General features: G+C 43.4%; 1 protein-coding gene across 3 annotated transcripts in view; it reads right to left on the minus strand.

The window, feature by feature from the left end:
- Nucleotides 1–22,530, minus strand: part of LOC146810314 (ATP-binding cassette sub-family A member 10-like) — a 1,546,030-nt gene that overhangs the window by 258,755 nt on the left and 1,264,745 nt on the right. For all 3 annotated transcript variants that reach the window (XM_085617307.1, XM_085617308.1, XM_085617306.1), the window contains one exon: nt 16,199–16,327. In XM_085617307.1, the coding sequence (XP_085473433.1) occupies nt 16,199–16,327 (129 nt within the window). The remainder of the gene's footprint in view (nt 1–16,198; nt 16,328–22,530) is intronic.

A 22,530-nucleotide genomic window follows, 5' to 3' on the forward strand; every position in this document is an offset into this window, starting at 1 on the left:
GCGTGTACGTCACCCTGTGCTTCTCCACTCCTAGCGCGGCGCACACTAACGCACCAATCCGGAGCGTTCTACGTTTCTGACCGACTGGCCAATCCCAGCGCGGTCATTCTGACGTCAACAGCCGCTGCCGCAGCTCCTGCTCCTATCTACCCCTCCTTCACAAAATCCACTCAGCAAGTTTTGTTTCAAATTTACAATTCTGTTAGTAACAACACAAAAACACCACCATTGTCCGCTTCGCTAACCAAGGAATAGCAATAGACCTTTCTCACGAGAATTCCGTCTTTCCCGAGAGCAGCGTTTACCTCTGCCCTACTACGGATCTTTACTTCCGTTGATAAAGTAGCATATCCCTCTACCTTACCCTTCTAACAAGCATTAGCTAACCGTTTCTCCAGAATTAAGACACATAGTTGGAGACCCAATGCTCCTGAGAAATAAAACTAGAGTTTCACAATTAACCCGAATGCCTTTACATTCACGCACTTTCATACGAGAAAATGTAGTACATTCACACAGAATCATGTCTTTCCCGAGAACAGCGAACAGTCTGTCCTACTACAGAATTATGACATACGTTAACAAAGTAGCACTTCCCTCTACTTTATCCTTCTAGCAAGCTCAGAGATCACCTGCTACCTTTCTAGTGATAAGCGTTATCGGAATGCCATTTGGACTCCTGGTACCTAAGACCAAAATTTCACAGGTGACCTTCGCTATCATACACACTTCTCTCACACAGAAATTGTCTCTAATGGCAACACACGACGATGTCACCGAATTGAACCCAGACCATGCGTCGTGCAACTTCAATCGTTACACGTTTCTCCCTGTGTACCTACAGGGCAACAACAATTCCGTCTTTCCCTGAGAGCAGCGCTTACCTCTGCTCTACTACGGAACCGTTACAAACTTCTGACTTCCTACATCCCAGAAGCCGTGCAAACAACATAAAACTCGACGCGACTCAACATAGAGTGTTAATACATAAACCAATATCAATAACCAATAATCAATAAGCAATTTACAAGCAATAATCACCAAACCAAAACAATAACAACCATCCTTCTGCTACCAGAAAAACTGATGCAGCGCGAGACCGGAAAGAATGGGAAATAACATGTACCAATACCCTCCCTGCGTCGCAGACCCGACGTCACACTAACTCATTTACACACGTAGTCATTGGTGGGGCCCATAACACCAACACTCACACGTCTCTCTCACTGAGTCTGCACACACAGGAGGGATGAGTAATTCAAGCGCTGGACATGTGGGGGGGGTACCTTATTACCTATAGGAAAATATTTACATTAAATACATTATGTACATCTGCATCTGTAGAATCCTAGCTTTAACATCAAGGCACTCCACCCACTTGGTCGATGGACCAATTAGTTGGATTGGTTGATGGTGATTGTCAAGACCAGCTTAACCTCACTACAACAATATATTGAATTGCATAATTAATTGACTCTAAAAAGAATCACGAACACCTGAAATCATTTAAAAGATTTTATGTAATTAATTTGCATAAAGGAAATTATCATTTCTTCTCTCCCTATTAATTTTCACTTGAGCATTGCCATTTATTCAGGACATAAATCAAGAAACTGTTTAATAAAAGTCATAGAGAGAAAATGTAGGTTTGCATTCATTTCATTATTCTCAAAATGGTTAAAAATCAATCCTTGGTCATGTAACTGACAGAGGGTTCCAAAATGAAGGATCAGTGAACCATAGTTAAACACATGCATTTAATTCTAAAGATTTCCAACACTAAAACCTTCCTACCCAGCACTAAAACCCCAACTTACTTAATAAACCCTTGACCTCCTCGACGACTTCTCTCACCCAGGCTAGTGTCCCGCAACAATCTCGAACCTACAGGGGTCATCAGTGCACAGTCTGGCATAATTCCAAGCTCCCAGCATCTCTCCAAAGCAGCTTCTTCTCCTCCACCTTCTCTGACACTAAACCCCAATTTTGGTCTGATATTTATACTGTGTTTTCTGGCTCTCTACCCTCAAATGTTTCAACTCTTGTTGTTTCCCTTGCTCTAATTGGTCATGACAATGCAGTTCTCAGCTCTCAGGATGTCCGTTCATAACAATGTATTTCTCAGCTCCCAGGATGTCCATTAATAACAATGTACTTCTCTGCTCCCAGGATGTCTGTGAATAAATGTATGTTTAACAAGCTGATAGATACAAATTCGACTGTCCACAGTTCAGTAGCAGGCATTCAATGGTTCATTGGCAGGGATTCAACTGTTCAGTGTCAGGGATTCAGCTGTTTCCACGTGGTCATTCTTTGGCAGGCATTCAACTGTTTCTCTTTGGCAGGCATTCAGCTGTTCTCGTGCTATCATTCTGGCTCTCAGCCACTACCGGCCTTGAACATAGTCAGCTGGAGTTGCAAAGTTCAGCATGCGGTTCCTCCAGCCAGATGATGCAAGCATTCTCTACTGCGCAGAACCAGGAAAAACAAAGCCATCTTGAAACTGGCCACCAGCCAAACTACGATAAACACACACAAAGAAAATATAAATACACAGAAAATAAGTGTTTTCTGTCCCCCCACCCACAAGGGGTAATATTTATCCCCTAAAAACTGTTACCTAGCGGAAAAGCATCCCTCTGCAAGCCATTTAAATGAAGCAAAAACAGCATGCAATGCACAATGTACACTACAACATAGACATGCACTATTACACTATTTAAATGCACAAAATAGATTAAACGTGCGTTTTACACCATTAATTATTATGTTAATCAAACCTGTTAATGCAGAGCATTTCCCACATGTAATGTGTGTGTTTGGTTAATACACAGCAAACAAAATTAATATATTACTTTGTTATGGGGGGTGATTGGTCTGAACGGGGTACACACAAAATCTTCTGTACTCTGCTCCATCATACCCTAACGATATTATTGTAAAGTGTTGCACTTGACATCATTATTGAAGTGCATTTACTGTAGAATTAATGTTAATTTTAATGTTAGTGGTATTTGTAGAGCGCAACTGCTACCCGAAGGTGTCCTGGTGCTGTGTGAAGGTCTGCTGTGGGCTGAGAGTTTTAGAAAAGCCATGTTTTTAATGCTCTCCTGAAGGCCATGAGATTGGACATTTTTCTCATGGATAACAGAAGGGAATTCCAGGGTTTAGCCGCATTAACAACAAAGCTTCTGCCGCCCCAGTTAGCTTTTTTTACCCAGGGTACCCTCACTAGTTTTGCGTCCAAAGAGTGCAGTGCTCTGTTTGGTGTGTACCAGCAGGGACGTTGTTTTAGGAATTCAGGTCCGGTTCCCTGTAGAGCCTTTAAAACCAGACAGAGAGACTTAAATAGAGTCCGTTTCCTGACTGGCAACCAGTGGAGCTTTTTTATTTTGGCTGAGATAGGCTCGTACTTTGGTGTGTCAGTAAGCAGCCTGGCCGCTGCGTTCTGCAGAACCTGTAGTTTATTCACTGATCCTTTGTGGATCGTGAGATAAAGGCTGTTGCAGTAGTCCAATCTGGACATTATAAGTGCAGTGACCACTGTTTGTTGTGCATCTTTTTGGAAGAAGTGGCATAATTTTTTTACAAGATTTCATGATATATGATGTTGATGATATAACTGTGTTGACCTGGTCCCTGAAACTCAATTTATCATCTATCCAGACTCCTAGATTTTTCGCCTTCCTAATGGGAGTCGGTAGGGGACCCATATCTTCAGGCCAGCATTTAGGAGTCCAGAAAGTAGGGTCGTTGCCAAACAACACTACCTCAGTTTTCCCAGAGTTAACTTTCAGGCAGTTTTGGGCCATCTGACTCCCTAAGGCTTGCATGCAGTCCCGCAACCTTGACGTTGTTTCCTGAACATCGTCTGGTAGTACGGTCACCACAAGTTGGTTATCATCCGCGTAGGAAGTCAGGGTGAACCCGAAGGACTCAATTAGGGGTGCTAGTGAAGATACGTAAATATTAAAAAGTGTTGGGCTCAAAGATGAACCCTGCGGCACCCCACAAGGCAAGGAGAAGGATTCGGCTTCAAATTCACCGAAGGCCACTGTTTGCATTCTGTCAGCTAGAAATTATTTAATGAGCTTCCAAGCATTACCCCTGACTCCTAACACATCCAATCGGTCTATCAGCAAGATATGATGGACCGTGTCGAATGCTGCAGACAGGTCCAACATGATCAATATGGCCTTCCCCCCTTGGTCCAGGATGGTCCTGATCTCTTCTGTGGATTTCAGGAGCGCCGTTTCTGTACTGTGGCCCACTCTAAACCCGTATTGAGTTGGGTCAAGGGCCTGGGAATCCTGCAGAAATTTATTGAGTTGGGCATTCATATTTTTTTCAATTATTTTTGCCGGGAGTGGAAGACTGGATATTAGTCTAAAATTGTTAGGATCATTAGCATCCATGTTGGGTTTCTTCAGAAGGGGCAGGATTGATGCATGTTTCCAGTCTTTGCTGCTTCCAACCATCTAGTATATGTTCTGGTTGCCTCATTCAGATTGCTAGGTGTTGGGGTAGTAGTAGAGGTTAGTAATGTGTTCAGTTCTCTGCTTCAATTTTATTCTAATCTCTATTATCTGAATATTTTGCTGATGATTTTTGAGCAGTATGGTCTGGCAGAGTGAGTTCAAATATGACTGCTGAGTGGTCGGACCAGATTAAAGGAAGGATGCTCTTAAAGGAAAGCTGCCTATTGTTAGAACAAATGGCGTCTAGCGTGTGACCGGCCTGATGGGTTGCACTGATGATCTTTTGCTCTAGGTTTCCACCCTTCATCAGATCAAGCAGACTAAAAGTATCCGGATCCGAGGGCAGTTCAAGATAGTAGTTAAAATCTCCTAGGATGGTATAGGAGTTTGTGATAATTCCCCTTTCTAGTATGCTGCTTGCATTTATTTAAAATCGTCCTCTTGGGCCAGGTGGTCTATAAATAAGGGCGCCTCTAAAAGTGTAATGGTGAGAGAGTTTGAGACAAAATTCATACTCTTCACATTCCTCAACGTCTAATGGATTGAAGGACGCTGTAATGAATTTGTGATAAATGACCACGAGCCCTCCCCCTTTCTTCTTTTGTCTATTTAGCGTGTAACAGAGAAAGTCTGGGGGTGTGGCTTTTACTAAGTCTGGTCCGGATGCCTGATCCGTCCATGATTCAGTGATGAACAGTACGTGAAAAATTTCCTCTTCAATGAGAGAGGCGATTTGAAGGCTATGTTTTACCAAGGACCTTGCATTGAGGAGGGTGCATTTCAGGACACAGGTGGTGTCCATATTGATTGGTAGCTGTTTGGGACTTGAGTTTGCTATTGGCAGAAACAGAAACTGTGGTATCTTAGTGTTACACCCCGTACAGGTCATTTGATGCTGAGGTTGTACAGCATCTGAGTGCACCTCACAGCAGTTTACAGTGGAAGTAGTTAAATTGAGCTTTCTCAATTCGTTGCTGGAGTACTGTATGTATTTGACCATGCCTGAGGTAATTTTTGCAGGGGGGCTGGCGGTGAGCGCGAAACGAGCGCGGACAGGCGCAGACGGGCTTGCCTTTGGCACGCCTTCGTCTGTTTTAAGTAATGTCAGGGACGTGAGAGCTAGTCCGCTGACCTTGCTACCCCCAAAATGGCTGCCCCAGTGTCGGAAGTCCCGCGATCAACCTGCGGTGAACTTCTAGCCTGAGAACAGAGTGAGTGCAAAGTGCGCGAAATGTAAAACAATTAAAATTAGTTTAAAAAAATGCAGCAGCAAAGAAGTATGCAAAGATAACACTTAGGAGCGATTGCAGTGTAGGACTCTCCCGGCTCAAGCCTCAGGAGGCCTTCACGATGCGCGCTTGTGCCAGCATCTGTTTTAAGTAATGTCAGGGACGTGAGAGCTAATCCACTGACCTTGCTACCCCCAAAATGGCTGCCCCAGCATCGGAAGTCCCGCGATCAACCTGCAGTGGACTTCTAGCCGGAGAACAGAGTGAGTGCAAAGTGCGCAAAATTTAAAACAATTAAAATTCATTTAAAAAATGCAGCAGCAAAGAATTATGCAAAGATAACACTTAGGATCGATTGCAATGTGGGACTCTCCCGGCTCAAGCCTCAGGAGGCCTTCACGAATTAGAGAATTCATAGATACACAGGGTGCCTTAACTTTATTTAATGAACATTTACTATTTAGGTGATTGCATAGAAACCGTCCTTACACTATTAAAATTAATTTGCCTAAGAAAAACAATGGATTTATGAAATGTATGCCCTAATGTTTCACCTTTGCATATATAATGTAGTTCTTAGACATACTTATACACATTTTTTCAAGATTAAATGTGAATCATTGATTTAATACTTTAAGTTATCTGTTTTCCATTTTCTGCATGCATGTCTTTTCCTTGCAGGTATGTTCACATTGCTTATTTAGTTTGAAAATAGATACAACACTGTACTAGTGATAGAGAGAGAGCCTGACAAAAGGACCCCCACAAAGTACATGGGGCCCGATTCACAGTACTAACTTAAGACAAAATCCTAAACTTACTACCATTTTGGTATTCACTGAAGGCACTTACTCATTTTGATATTCACAGAAGGCACTTACTCATTTCGGTATTCACAGAAGTTAGGAGTCCTAACTTTAGGACTCCTAAATGCCTTCTGTGAAAATCGAAAGTCTTAAAGTTAGGATTTTTGTAAGTTTAGGAGTAGTAAAGTTAAGAGTCCTGACTTTAGGACTCCTAAATGCCTTCTGTGAATACCGAAAGTCTTAAAGTTAGGATTTTTCTCAGTTTAGGAGTAGTAAAGTTAGGACTCCTAACTTTAGGACTCCTAAATGCCTTCTGTGAATACCGAAAGTCTTAAAGTTAGGATTTTTCTCAGTTTAGGAGTAGCAAAGTTAGGACTCCTAACTTCTGTGAATACCGAAATGAGTAAGTGCCTTCTGTGAAAACCAAAATGAGTAAGTGCCTTCTGTGAATACCAAAATGGTAGTAAGTTTAGGATTTTGTCTTAAGTTAGTTCTGTGAATCGGGCCCTCTGAGAGCCAGAGCGTCAATTGAAAGTTTCAATTTATTAATGTTTTAATGAGGTTCAGGTAATCAAGGACAATATTGTTCCCATGTTCGGCCTCTGATATTTTGTGAATGTTGCAGCTTATAATGTGAGAATGGAAAAGACAATGAAGTCACTGATGATGCAAACTTTGGAGATTCTGGTAGAGATAACTGTTTGTCATAAGCTATCTACCTAGATCCCAGAAGATTCCAATGGGATGGTGATGGTAGTTCCTGAATCCTCCAGAGATTTGCCCTCAGTTTACAGAGGAAGACACTGCTCTGGTGGCAAAGCCCAGGTTGAAAGGGGTTGGGATGAAGAGAGCGTTTAGAGTCAAATATGCTGTGGCTCGTCTACTCAACTCAACAGCAACACTACAGCAGGCATTCACACCAGTCTCATGAATGGTACCAGTAGATATGGTACCTATAAACAAACAGATAATAAGTATTTTGTCAGGTATTAACTCTATCTTTAAACCCCTTCCGTGTGTTGGATGGCTGGGTGCCGTCTGTCCATCAATTGTTCTTTTTGCATTTGTCACCCGGAGTGAGACAGATATGCCCAGTCCCGTGCTCTTCATGCCACTGGAGTTAAGCTAGCCTGCTCCCAGGATGCTTGGTTCCAGACCAGGGAGGACCTGGCCTGGCATTTCGGGCTGTACTGTTCCCATAGGGAGCAGGGTCAAGACTGATTTGCGTATGGCTGGGTTCAAACTTGAATGGAATGGGGAAGGAAAAAATGATGGATTTCAGCCCAGATCTCTGTACTGGGATGAATGTATAACATTGTTCTGCATTCTGTCCATCAATTGTTCCTTTTGCACATTGGGTGCATGAGTCTGACGGCTCCCGGCTGTCATAGCACCCACCCACGGGGAAGCGCTGGCGCTCTTCCGTGAACCGCCCATCCGGTTTCTGCCACCGGGGAAGGCAACGGAAGCCCTTCCGCTGCCCCCGATCCCTCTCCATGTCATCCAATGATGTCAGCGCACACCGCCCGCCAATGTGATTTGATGCCATCGGACCTGCTGGAAGCCATTTGCTTCCAGCACGTCGAGGGAGAAGGTGAGTTTCTCCCTGGGGAGGGAGGGGGGTTTGATCCAAAGAGGCATCGGGAGTTAGGAAAGGGGTTTCCTTTCCCTCGATGTCTCTTTAGAGCATTCCTGCTGCACGATCGTGCATGGGGCCGCGATCATGCAGCAGGAACACCCACTATACACCAGGGATTTTTGCCTAAAAGGGTGCAGACCTATAAAGCCACTGGACACCAGGGCTTTTATTCAATGTTGTTTTTGGTTGCTCCCTCTTTAGAGAGTGAATATTTTTGCTGTTTCTGCAACCCTTGGGCCCACCTCTCCCTCAGCTTGGATGGTTGTTTGTGTGTGGACTGGTCCATTATTTGCTTATGTGATTGCAATGTTTTATTTCTCCTTTTTATTCTAGTGCAAAGCTTTGATTCCTGTTTGCAGTTTCAGCAGTGGTTGATCTGCAGTTTGCGTAGTTGCATGTGTTTGATAAGAAAAACATTTTTGTTGTGCTTACTCCAAATGAGTATTATTGTCATGCATGAATGAATTTTTTGTAAGTGGTGTCTTAATAGCAGCATACTTATATTTTGAGCGTGAAATTCTTTGTGGATTTGTGCACAATGTGTACTGCGTTATCTTATGTGTAATTTCTTTTATTTTTATTTTTTAGTGGGATATTGTTGGTCCTTGCTGGGTCTGTGCAGAGCAGGTTGTGGTGAGTCTAGCTGTTTCTGGCAAGTGGGTGTTATCGTTTTGGAGTACATAGGTCTTTGTGATAAAGCCACATTTTGTTTATTACTTCTTTTACAAAGTGTTTGTTTTTGTTGACTTGTTTGTCAAGTTACCTTTATTAGTAAGTGTTAGACCAGACACCATTGGCATGGGTTTCCCCTGTATTTTTTGCCTTTTTGCTTTCTGTGTTTTGATGTGTGTTGGAGTTCATTTTGCTGGTCTAGATGCTTTGGGCACTTTGCCACTGCTGTTCAGTGCCAATGTGCAAGCGCTCCCTCTGTAAATTATTGTTATAGAGTATTGATTCCATGATTGTGATATTTGGTTTACTATTAAGTCCCTAGTACTGTGCACTGTGTGTGCATAGGGCCTGTAAACCAAATGCTGCTAGTGGGCTTACAGCACTGATTGTGCCAACCGCACAAGCAGCCTTTCAAAGGTAACTCAGAACTACTTCTGCAGTGTCTTGGTGCAGTCTAGTATTGCCATGTCATCTTGGCAAGTGCACCCACTTGCCAGGCCCTAACCTTCCTTTACCTTACATGTAAGTCACCTCTAAAGTAGGTACAAGGTACCCCTGTGAGCAGGGTGCAGTGTCTGTGAAAGGTAGGACATGCCCTGATGTGTGTGTCATGTCCTGATAGTGAAATACTGCCAATTTTGTTTTTCACTATTGCTAGGCTATCTATCCCTTAGGATAGAATGGGGAGTCAACTCATAACATCTTATAACTGCCCATGGGAACAAGTTAGGAAAATGGAGTTCAGTATGCCTGAATTCAGACTATAAAAAGTACATCTATAGTAAAGATGTTTTTTATCAGCTGTGGGCGGAGTACGCGGAGTGGCACTCCGTGAAGTTTCACGGAGTAAAAAAACTCAGTAGATCTGTGCTCTGCCCCAGTCCCACACCCAATTTTAAAAAAGACAAAAACCCCACTTACCTGCTCCCTGGCATCTGCGTGCTGCACTCCTCCTCGCTGTGGTGTCTCCTCCTCGCCCCAGTCCTCCTCCTCTTTGCCGGTCACATGCCCCTATGTTTTATGTCTTGCGTGGACTGTGGATGTGCAGTCCACACAAGATGTAAAACATAGGGGTTTGCAACAAGGACGGCGGTGAGGAGCAGACACCACAACAAGGAGGTGGGCGGCCTGCAGATGCCAGAGAGAAGGTAAGTGTTTTTTTGTCTTTTTTTGGACTGTGGCACAGGGGCTAAGGGGATAACTCCGCTCCACCACGGAGTCAGAGTTTTGCCTCAACTCCGCGTTCCCTAACGGAGCGCGGAGTTAGTAAAACTCCGCTGGTAGAGCAGAGTACGCCGCCTGGGCTTCATTTTTATATTGTGTGTTTGAAAATACCACTTTTAGAAAGCTATAGCCATCCTGTGTGCCTCTGCTAGGTTTGTGTATTGACTGTCTGGTTTTGGAGTGGCACGGGCTGGGGATGTGCGTTTTGTTCAGACAGCCACTTGGGAGGGTGAGGTGTGTCCTGCCTTTCCAGGGTGAATCAGGGCTGGGCTGAATATACCTGGGCTGCATTTAGAGTAGGGGGAGGAGATTTCTTTCACACCTGAATAGGCCTGGTCTGCCTTGGACAATGCTGTCTCCACCTTCTGCTAAACCGCTACACCAGAGAGGAAAGAACCAGTTTTGGCTGAGCACAGACACTCTCTGCCTCCAGAGAACAGAGGATTTTGTACTATCAAAAGTGGGGCCCAGACCCCTGAAATTTAGATCACTTTTGGACTTCAAGCGGAACCTCTGCCAAGGAGAAGAGCTGGAAGAAACTGGAGGGGGAGTACTGCCCCTTTCCTGTGTGCCTTCTGGGGTTGGCCTGCAGTAACGTTTTCTGCCAAGGAGAGGAACTGTGTGTGTATCCTGCTTGAGAAAGTATCTCCAAGGGCTTGGAAGTGGAGCTTGCCCCCTGTTCAAGAGGTCTCAGGAACAGCAAAGACCTCACCATCCTTCTGGGCACTGTCTCTGGAACTGCTAGTTTCATTCGCCGCAGAAGAAAAGGTCAACCCACTCAGTCACCGAGTTCGTTGCAGAATTCCGTGTCCTGAAGGCCCCACAGAATCCACCGCCACACTTCTCACTGTGTCCTTGGTCTCACTGATACCATCTTGACGATGGTCACCGAGCTCTTGCTCGTACCATGTCCTGTGGACACCGCATTCCGCACTGCCTCGCTTCACCCTGCCTGGACATCATCTACACCGTTGCTGCTCAACTGGAACATCAACCGGCTCCGTCGATTGTGATATATAATTTTGATGTCTCCGCAATGCTTGTTGGGCTCTTCCCTGCCACGGGTTCTTGGCCCACCTAAACAAGTGAGGTGCCATTTTTATCAGGAGACCTAGGGAAACGCTGGGTGGGAGGAAATTTGTGTCATCCCGGTGTTCTCAGAACTTTCCCACACAAAAACATGAGAAAAATATGCTTTATTCAGCTAATTTTTAGGTTTTCAGGGGATTATGGATAGGAAAATATTGGGGGATCCACGCAATCCATTGCTCCCTCTACTCCCCCAGGAGTCTAGTTTTCAGAAATGTCTGGGTTTGGTAGGTTTCCCTGGATGACTGCCGAGCTAGGGACCAAAAACCCAGGTGCCCTTCTTGCAAAACCAGGTCATTTTGTGATGGAAAGTTTTGATACCTTGACAATACGTTTTGGGCCCTTACCTGTCGTTGGTACTTGGCCCACCCACACAAGTGGGTAGAAGTTTGTGGATCCCCACAGATTCCAGAACTTTCCTTCACAGAAATTTGATGAAAAAGTGTTTTTTTGACAAAGTTTGAGGTTTGCAAGGGATTTTGAGTAACAGAACCTAGTGAGAGCTACACAAGTCACATCATCCTGGATTACCCTGGGTGTCTAGTTTTAAAAAATGTACAGATTTGCTAGGTTTCCCTAGGTGCTGGCTGAACTAGGATCTAAAATCCACAGCTAGACACATTGTGAAAAAAAGTCCTTTTTCACTGGAATAATGTGATGTGTCCATGTTGCATTTTGTGCCGTTTTCTGGTGTGGGCACTAGGCCTACCCACACATATGAGGTACTTGGAGACTTGGGAAATGCTGGGTGGGTGGAAATTAATGGCTCCCCACAGATTCCAAAACTTTCCATCACAGAAATGTGAGGATTTTTTATTTTCAAATTTTTAAGTTTGTAAGGGATTCTGGGTAACAGAACCTGGTGAGAGCCACACAAGTCACCCCACCCTGGTTTCCCCTGGATGTCTAGTTTTCAAAAAGTTCCAGGTTTGTTTGGTAAGTTTTTCCCAGCTGCCGGCGAGCGAGGGAAAAATGTGATGTGCCCATGTTGCCTTTTGAGCTGTTTTATGTCACAGGCACTAGGCCTACCCACACCATTTTTATCAGGAAATTTGGGGGAATGCTGGGTGGGTGGAAGTTTGTGGCTCCCACAGATTCCAGAACCTTCCATCACAGAGATGTGAGGAATATCTGCGTTTTTTAATTTTTTTTACAAAGTTTGAGGTTTGTAAGGGATTCTTGGTAACAGAACCTGGAGAGAGCCAAACATGTCCCCCATCCTGGGTTCCCCTGGATGTCTATTTATAAAAAATTTACATGTTTTAAAGGTTTCCCCAGGTGCCAGCTGAGCTAAGGTCCAACATCCACAGCTAGACACACTGCAAAAAAAGGGTTTGTTTTCACTGGAAAAATGTTATGTGCCCATGTTGTGTTTTAGGCCGTTTCCTGTCACAGGCACTAGGCCTACCCACACAAGTGAGATACCATTTTTATCAGGAGACTTAGGGAAACCCATGATTGTAGAACAAGTGTTATTATCTATTGACTTTCTATGCATTTCTGCCTTCCAAATGTAAGTCAATGTGTGTAAAAGAAGTCACTTTGAAAAATGTCTTCTAATTCACATGCTAGTGTGGGTACCCACAATTTCAGAGATGTGAAAATAACTACTGCTTCTAAACTCTATATTTTGTTCCCATTTTGGAAATACATCGGTGTCCTTGATACCTATTTTTCACTCTTTTTATTTTACCAAATGAATTGCAATATACCGGTACACAATTCAAACCCGTTGCAAGGTGCAGCTCAGTTTTTGTCTCTGGTTACTTCAGGTTCTTGGTGAACCAACAAATCCTTATATCACCACATCCAGAAGGGTCCAGTGGATGTAACAGTATATTATTTTTAAAAAGATGCCATACTTAGGAGAATTTACTGGTCAAAACTTTGGCACAACAGCTGTTTTCTTTCAACTCAATATCAAAATCTTTTTATTTCAACTGTTAGTTTCTATAGGAAAACCTTGAGGGATCTACACAAATGACCCCTTATCAGAATATTATCTGCTTCTCTGAAATGATTAGCTTTCCAGGATTGATTAGTGCTTTCACCCCCATTTTTACCACTAACTGGAAGATGGTTGAAAGCAAGAGAAATAGTAAAAATAGGCGATGTCCCAGTAAAATGACAAAACTGTGTAGAACATTTTGTCCCTGAAAGCTGGGAAGATGGTGATTTCAGCACTACAAACAGTTTGTTCATACCATTTGCAGGGAAAAAAACAGATGCTTTCTTCTGCAGCACTTTTTCCCCATTTATAAAACAAAAAGGTTTGCTGTTTTTGCTAATTTCTGGGCTCCTTCCAGGGGAATCCACAAACCCTGGGTACCTTTAGAATCCTCAGGGTGTTGGAAGAAAAGGACACAAATTTGGCATTGATACCTTATGTGGACAAAACGCTACAGAGCCTAATCGCAAACTACCCCAAATATCCCAAAAAATGCTCAGCACATGGGGGAAAAGACATAGCAGCGAAGGGGTTGAGGTATCACCTCACAAAAGCTTTTCAAATCTCAAACAACGTTTAGTTTTGTAATTGTTCTGTTTTCATTTAGATTGTCCGTAGCGGCCCCTTCTTCACAGTTCTCAAAACAGAAGTGAGTATGATTTCAGCATCAAATGCAAAAGCAAAGTTGGATGGGGTTAGCTCCACCTTAGTCCTTTCTGGGAGAGCCCTGCCAACAGTGTGTACAAGTTGAACAAAAACCCTGGTTACCTTTGTTTGCAACACAATCTTACGACTGAGTTCAGCGTGTAGTAAAATCAAGTCTGTTAACACGTCTCTTCTTTTCCTCTTCTTCTTTTTTCCATTCAGGTGTGAGACTTATGCAGGACTTTCTTTGCAGTAAGATCAAAGCGGGAAGATCAAGGGAGCTGGCAAGACAGAGTCCTGGAAGCTGGGAAGCAGGTAAGTGGCAGGTGAAGAGGCAAAGTGAAGGGGTGGAGTGTGGATGTTCTTTCAATATGACTGCTTTAGAACGTTCATAAAGGTCACATTCTAATTGTTTGTAACAAGGAACAGGTGCAGATAATTAACTTGAAGAGGCAGCTTTCTTGAAGGTGCTTTAGAATGTTCAGAAAGGTTGCATTCTTAATTACTGAAAGCAAGGAACAGGTACAGATGATTAACTTGATGAGACAGTCTTTCAGAAGGTGTTTTAGAATTTTCACAAAGGTCACATTCTTATTGCTTACAGCAAGAAACTGGTGCGTGGGATTAATTTGATGAGGGCCGTCTTCTGGAAGGTTCACGTTGAGGTCATTTATGGCTGTTGCTTGATGATTATTCTGGTAGATTTTCTTGATGTTTCTGTGGTGCCTGAAACCACATCTTGGACATGCATGGTAAAACATTTTTAAAAAATGTAAGCTTTTTAAAACAAACCGCAGTACACCAGCTGCAGCTAACTATTACCAACAACATGTAATATGGTAAAGTTAGGGTACAGGATGTTTGTTCATTTATAAATGTTGGTAGGAATGACATGAGGGATGCCGGTATATTGTAAAAGTCGAGAGAGGTGCGCTGTGGCAGGAATCATGGCACGGTTATTCACACTGTCTGAGGTTACGCTACGTTCCTTTAGACTAGTAGAGGTGCAGACCTCTATGCTTTCCCTTTTATTCTTTTACTGAATGTGGCTTAGGCTAACACTTATTTCCCTGTCCCAAGAAGACTCTGGAGTGACCTTCTGAAATCATGGCACCTTCCCCTACTTCCCTGCATTTATCCAATTTTTCTGCAATTCCCTGATTTTTTAGATCCCCTTAGGTTATTGAACTATCCTCCTTAGTTTGGACTTTGACTTAGATTATTTTAGACTTTACTCCTGTATAGAACAGAGAATCAGAAACTCTTTTCTAAGCACCAAATTCTGTTGCTGATTGTTTGTATTGCTGTAACTGAACTTTTTGTTTGTCTAATACAGGTACGCCTAAACTTCTTTAGGAGGTTGGGTTTCCTGGTTGTTATTCTGCACATTTATAGCATAGTGATAAAATGTGTTCATCTCAACCTAACTGCTAGCTTGTAATAAACCTTTTGAACTATTGTCACTGGTTTCTGGTCCTTAATGGGTAACTAATGGGCCATTTAAATTGATTGATTGGATACTAACTCCTTTTCCTCTCAGTTACCTGAAAAAGATCCATTGGATAAGCAATGGTATGAGGATTGGCCCAGTACTGCATCACTTGTAATCTCGATTCAGCCAGTGACTCCTTTTACCAACTGAATTCAGATTTGAAACTGACTCAAAATTATGATGTTGATGTGACAGAAAACACTCAAATTACATAAAGACATTTGTTGTCGAGCAATACATATATTACATGTAGATCATGAAAAGCAGAGAAGTAATGCTATTTCCAATTCTGATTCGCTGAATATAATTCAAAATCTTGTGCCTGTCAGGTGTGGCATCGCAGGACATTGTTCACAAGCTTGACACAGTTCTGATATTCCAAATATAACAGTGTCAGCTACAACACTAAAATACAATAACAGCCCCAACTGAACACATTAGCCAAAGCAAAGCACACACATCCTTCAAAGGTCAGAGGCAATCCGGCTCAGAAATCCAAATGAGTTTGGCATCACCGAGATCACAACAATAGTAGCTATTATAACAAACAATCACAGCCCAACAGAGAACAGATTGGCATAATAAGTCAAACACACACACACACACAAACCATTCACTGAGGTCGTAACAACACTCCACTGTTCATAAAACAATATAACACGTCTTGACATGACATAAAATACTAAATATTAAACCAATACTTAAGCTGGGCAATGCAAACACCAGTCCTCCCTGATTACATGTTCCTGAATTGATAAAGACCTCATACAACGCACCCTAGCCATTTTAACACACATGCAATCAAACATGGATATGGAAGAAGCATGATAACCACATCCACACAACTGACTATCCAACTCATGAAGTACAACTACACTGTGAGGCCAACTAATGACACTGCAATGCTAAGAAAATCTGTATAAGATAGCATAAGAAAGCCAAAATCACTTGTATGGTAAATGAAACAGTACCTTACCTCTAAACGTATTATGCACCCAAGTAATGGAAGGACGGGCAGGAAAACACTGAGAAGAATAGGAATTAAATAGGGCAATACTCTATGAACAGCCGCTACGATCTCGATTATGAATCCAATCACAGAAACCTAGAAAAAAGAAAAAGAAATAAGTCTCCACATGAACAAATATCTATGTCCAAATAACTTAATAGTCATTTCATTATGATTATTCTGCATTCTTATTTCATATGAGTAACCACAATTTAGCCTTAAAAAAGATAAGCTCTAGGCATTTGTGAACAATTTAAAATTGTGAATTTTGTTATTCTGGATAAGGCAATTTATTAAGAGTAATTTTTATTAAGAGTAATATTCATTGCTCTCCAAACCCAGCTCTTCATTACCACATTATTTACTCATTGAAGCAAGTCTCTTTACAAACGGTAAATACTGTGAAATTCTAGTTACAAATTACTTTGAAAACATTGCTGTTCTTCCAGGTCTCTTGCTGATACTGTTAACACTCTAAATAGAGGATTGATGCACAGGAACTAAGCTGCCTAATTTCTTTTTTAGAAATGGCATGTTTTTGAAAGTCACAAAACATGAAATTAAGATCATTATAGAAGGCAAAAAGTCTGATATTCAAATCTTTGCAAATTAGCATTTAAATCAAAATTAAATAATGTAAGAGGATCAACATAAGTTCTACATCCAAGTAAAGTAAATAGCCAAATCCAAAATATAGTTCAGCAAGTGCACGGACATAGTTTGCCTCAATTTAAAAGACAAATAAGTATGAACCAAAAGGCAGACTAGTGCAGAGTCTGAACAGTTAGGAAGGCAGGAAAACGCCTTTCAAGTTTAAAATGAGTAAGCATAATGTTTTATACAGTTTTGGAAATAGAGCTGCACTGTTTAACATTGTTTGAATGACACACTTAGGGGGTGATTACGATGGCGTAACAATCGCCACTGCCGTGCCGGCGGTTGCGACCGTCACGCCATCGTAACGTGAATTACCCACCACCATATTACGATGGCGGTGGGTATCGCGGCAGACGGAAAGTCTGTCTGCCTCTTTTCCGCCGGTCTGCTATCGTTATGATTGCTGGCCGGGCGGAGCTGGGGCTCAAATATGGTGGCGGTGCCTAGCAGACACCGCCATCCATATTATGATGTGTAGATTTCAAGGCCTTTCCATGGCGGCGATGCCCCCATGGAAAGGCTTGCGGGGACTTGCTTTGGGGGTCCGTTGCGCACCCCCGGGAGGGCGGTGGGGTGCACTTGGGGGGTACCTATGGCACCCCCTACCTGTCCATGCACAAGGCGGTGCCTGCCACATTGTGCATGGAAATGCACAACATGGAATTTTACCATTGCAGCAGGTACTGCAGCCAGCAGCATCCGCAGCAATGTTAAAATGCCAGATGTGACCGCCACCATGGTGATCGCATCATGATCAAGGTTGCGGGACTGTGGTAGGATGGCGCATCCTAATAGGCCCTAAAGGCTGGATTAACAAAGATATATGTGATTTAACAATGACTGTTCAAATACACAAGATACATGAAACAAGTTACTGCAAGTAAACACATGGGGCCCGATTCACAGAATTAACTTAAGACAAAATCCTAAACTTACTACTTTTGGTATTCACAGAATGCACTTACTACTTTTGGTATTCACAGAATGGATTTACGACTACTAACTTTACGTCCGCACTCGGGCCGGAAATTCCGGCCCGGAGGCGGAGCTTCCGGCCCGGAGGCGGGGCTTCCGGGCCGGAGGTGGAGCTTCTGGCCCAGAGGTGGGGATTCCGGCCAGTGGCAGAGATTTAGCCATGGCCAAAATCTCCACCTCTGGGCCGGAAGCTCCGCCTCCGGCCCGGAAGCCCCGCCTCCGGGCCGGAATTTCCGGCCCGAGTGCGGACGTTAAGTTAGTAGTCGTAAATCCATTCTGTGAATACCAAAAGTAGTAAGTGCATTCTGTGAATACCAAAAGCAGTAAGTGCATTCTGTGAATACCAAAATGGTAGTAAGTTTAGGATTTTGTCTTAAGTTAGTTCTGTCAATCGGGCCCTTACTTTGCTGCATAATAATATGTTTTGCGTGCATAGGGAATAAAATAAATGTTTGTGGGCCCGATTCACAGAATTAACTTAAGACAAAATCCTAAACTTACTACTTTTGGTATTCACAGAATGCACTTACTACTTTTGGTATTCACAGAATGCACTTACTACTTTTGGTATTCACAGAATGGACTTACGACTACTAACTTTACGTCCGCACTCGGGCCGGAAATTCCGGCCCGGAGGCGGAGCTTCCGGCCCGTAGGCGGGGCTTCTGGGCTGGAGGCGGAGCTTCCGGCCCGGAGGCGGAGATTTTGGCCATGGCTAAATCTCCGCCACTGGCCGGAATCCCCACCTCCGGGCCGGAAGCTCCGCCTCCGGCCGGAAGCTCCGCCTCCGGACGGAAGCTCCGCCTCCGGCCGGAAGCTCTGACTCCGGGCCGGAAGCTCCGCCTCCGGGCCAGAATTTCCGGCCCGAGTGCAGACGTAAAGTTAGTAGTCGTAAATCCATTCTGTGAATACCAAAAGTAGTAAGTGCATTCTGTGAATACCAAAAGTAGTAAGTGCATTCTGTGAATACCAAAAGTAGTAAGTTTAGGATTTTGTCTTAAGTTAATTCTGTGAATCGGGCCCACCGTGTTTAAGTATCCTAACATACAATAATACATTCAGAGCATAAATGGCTCAGATAAGGCAATATGGTGGCTGCTTGAGGACGGCTGTTTCTATCATCCCGTATGCCCAGCCCATTGCTCTGAATGATGTTTCCACAGCGAACGCTGACAGGGGATGAGGTCAGGCATCAGCTTCCCCAGTGCCTTGTTGGGTGTCTGGCTAGCTTATCGCACCTGAAGGTAGCTTGGCCTGAGAGCAAACCCACTGGGCAGCTGGTGCTACTAGCTTACAGAGGACAAAACAGGCATCAGCAATGCCTCTGCCGAGAATGACAAGAGCTTTAAAGAGCCATGGGAGCAACACGACTGGAGCCAGCCCAAAGAAAATCAGATCATATTGAGGCAAAAAAAAGTTGTGGAGAAGAGGAGACTGGAGCCAAAGGTGATGGGGCCTGCAGTGGCAGGGGCTTTGGAACCTGGGAGAATATGTTGAAAAAGCCCATGCAAGCGGTGACTTTGAAATCGGATTCATATGTGGCAAATGCTTCTGAAACCGCAGCAGCCTCAGCTCCCCAGATAAGCAAGAAACCTAAGTGGTTTAATGTGGTGGAAAAGACACTTCGAGAGGGAGGAACTGAACTTTCTCTGTCAGGGAAACAAGTAACGGTGGCTGGAAGTTTGAAGAAGCAAGTAGAGCCTCTCGCCTCATAAGATACAATATTAACACGAGTAACTGGGGGAAACGGTTCTGAGATGGTGAAAGAGGAGGCTATACCTTGGTACTGACTGCAGAGTTAAATTCTGAGAGGAAAACGAGAGAGGACAATGAGCAGTAAACCAAACTTCAGCACGGTCCTCCTACTGTCATCTCCAAAGGGTGTTTTGATATTGATTTGAGGATAAGTTTTTCTCATTACCAGATCACTCTGGCTTGTCAGCTGATGAGAGCGATGAGAGAGACAATACTTTATGGGCCCAATTACGAGTTTGGCGGTGCAGCGTCGGGCCCACCCTGCTGCTGCACTGCCAAACCCGCAGAGAGACCGCCTGGCAGATTACGAGTGTTACTCGTGTCTGGTGGGCTTTTTTTGGCATTCTCAAGGGGGGTGCCTTTAAAAACAGGCACTGCAATGGAAGCGTCAAAAACAGTTCCTGCAAAGGCATGGACGCAAAAGTCCATGCCATGCAGGAACTGCTCTACAGGGTGCAGAGGCAGAGGCCCCCTTAGTTTGCTCTCTGCCAGGGTTTACATGGCGGAGGAACCGCCATGTAAACCCTGGCAGAGAGGCAACTCCTAATATGATTGGCGGGACCGTGGCGGTCCCGCCAAGCATATGGATGGCACCTGACCACCTCAACAGCACCGGGGAATGGCTGCGGTGGGGCTGTGGCGGTCCCACAGCCCATCTCATAATCGGGCATTGGGTAAATCACCGCTGCTCACCTGTGAGTCTGGCAGTCCTTGGATGTCCAGAACTCGTAATCGGTCCCTAAGTAGCTAAAATAGTCGGGAGTGAGACAGTAGGATATATATCCAGAGGCTTCCAGCTATGGTATTACCACAGTAAGAGGGAAGAAAGCAACTCTGCAAGAAAGCTCTAAAATGGATCTGAAGAGGCTTCCCTGGGATTACTCTGCCTCGCCATCCTTAGAAGTGGGTCAGGGAAGTGAGCGTGTAGCATTTGGAGATCCGGAGACAGTTTTATTAAAGGTAATATCCCAAAGTATATTGGCACATTGGGAAGAAACCCGCATTAAAAGATGCAGAACACAATCAGCTTGTTGAAGGATGCAAGGGGCCATTTGGAGGGTTGCACAAGCCTGTTCTGAATTTATGGAAAGAATGGGGGAAGATGAAGAGAGGATTGTGACTTTGGAGAGCAGGGCACTAACTCATAAAAAGCAACTGAGACTTTAGAAGCCCAGATGGCGGATACCCAATGGAAATTGGAAAATTTTGAGAATAGTTTAAGACGTAATAATTTGAGAGTTTTGGGGAATTCCAGAGAGCCAGGAGGGAGAGGATGTCCACAAGTATGTGGATGGGCATTTTAAGGGTGCCTTTCAAAAGCTGGGTAGTAGGGATTGGGATCAGGAAGACCAACGGGCACACAGATTCCCCATAAAGCAGCCTGCGCGGACCTTTCAGGAAGAGGCAAAGCCCAGAGCAATACTGATTTACCTAGGAAATATTTTACTGCAACAGGCAAAATCAGACCATGCTCGCCCACATAGGAAACGTTCACTGGAGGGCTGTATGTTTTTTGTTACGCCTGACTTCTGTCATTTCACTGATCAACGCTGCTGGCAGTTGCACTGGTTAATACAACCTTTTCACGCTAAAGGAGCTCAGGTTCACTTAGTTTACCTGGGCTAAATTTAAGGTGGTCTGGTGCGAACAATTTAATTTTTATACATTCAAGATTGAGGCAAAGGAGTTTACAGATAGCCTGGGTTCAGGCTACAAATGGTAGTAGGATTGGCTCTCTCATGGCGATAATGATAATGTAAGCCAAGCTAGGTAGTAGGGTCGAGGCAGTCTTCCTATGCACATGGTATGTGGCCTCTTGGAGGATTTTTAGAGTGTGGTGTTCTGAACATTTTCGGTTGGGGAACGGGATAAGAGTGAATCATGTTAGGTGACTGGGGCTGGGCATACTGGGGGGAGCAGTACTCCATCACAGGACCTAGTTGGTCCAATTGCTTTCAGGAAGTGGCAGCGGTAGGGGGTGGGTAGGGAGGTGTGGGGGAAGAGGTAGAGGGTGGGAGGTGGGAGATAAGTACTGGGCATTTTGTGTTTTTGAGTATCACAGCAGACAAGCTCTGTTATCTTGGAAGTTATGGTTTGTGATTAGTGTGATTGTATTAATTATTAATTATAGCAGCAGTGACCAGCAAATGTTTTGACATGTTAGAAAGGGTTGGGGGTAAAATAGGTGTTAGCACTATTAACGTGCCAGGCCTTAATGACAGGAATAAGAGAGGCAGGGTTGCCCTGGGTTTAAGGTTTATGAAGGCAGATATGGTCTGTCTGGTATTCAGACAAAATATCAAAAATAAAATATCATCAGACAGAAATATTGAGTCTGCAATATCATCACACAAAAATATTGTGTGCAAGAATTTTGTTGGCAAGAATATCGATTTTAAGGTAAGAAATATCGATTTCAACATTATCGAATTATATAGTTTAAAAAAATAATGTTGTTAAGAATATTGTTTTAAAATTATTTTTATGTATTTTAGTATGTATTTTAATTGTATATGTTATAAAATGCATGTTTAATTGTTGTAAATGTTTTTAATATAGATTTTACATTGTCAGTAGTTTTGAAATTTAATTTTATATATTTGTTTTCATTTTTATTACTGTAGCAGGTTGCGGGTTTTATAGGGATATAGGATGGGAAGTAATGTAATGTAATGTAAAATAGTCTTTTAAAGCGCACTGTCCTCACGGGTATCCTGGTGCTGAGGTTAGTTCCTTTATTTGCACATATTACCATGAAGTATATTAAATATAATTAATTAATAATTAATTTAATTGATAATTATTTGTTAATTGTATAATTATTTCATTTTTCTAATTAACTTTGAGGTGCAAGTTGTGTGTTTTGTAGGTGTATAGGGTTGAAAGTAAATTAATTATAATCAATTAATAAA

The sequence above is a fragment of the Triturus cristatus genome, chromosome 7 (assembly GCF_964204655.1).
Source record: "Triturus cristatus chromosome 7, aTriCri1.1, whole genome shotgun sequence".
Classification (NCBI taxonomy): Eukaryota; Metazoa; Chordata; class Amphibia; order Caudata; family Salamandridae; genus Triturus; species Triturus cristatus.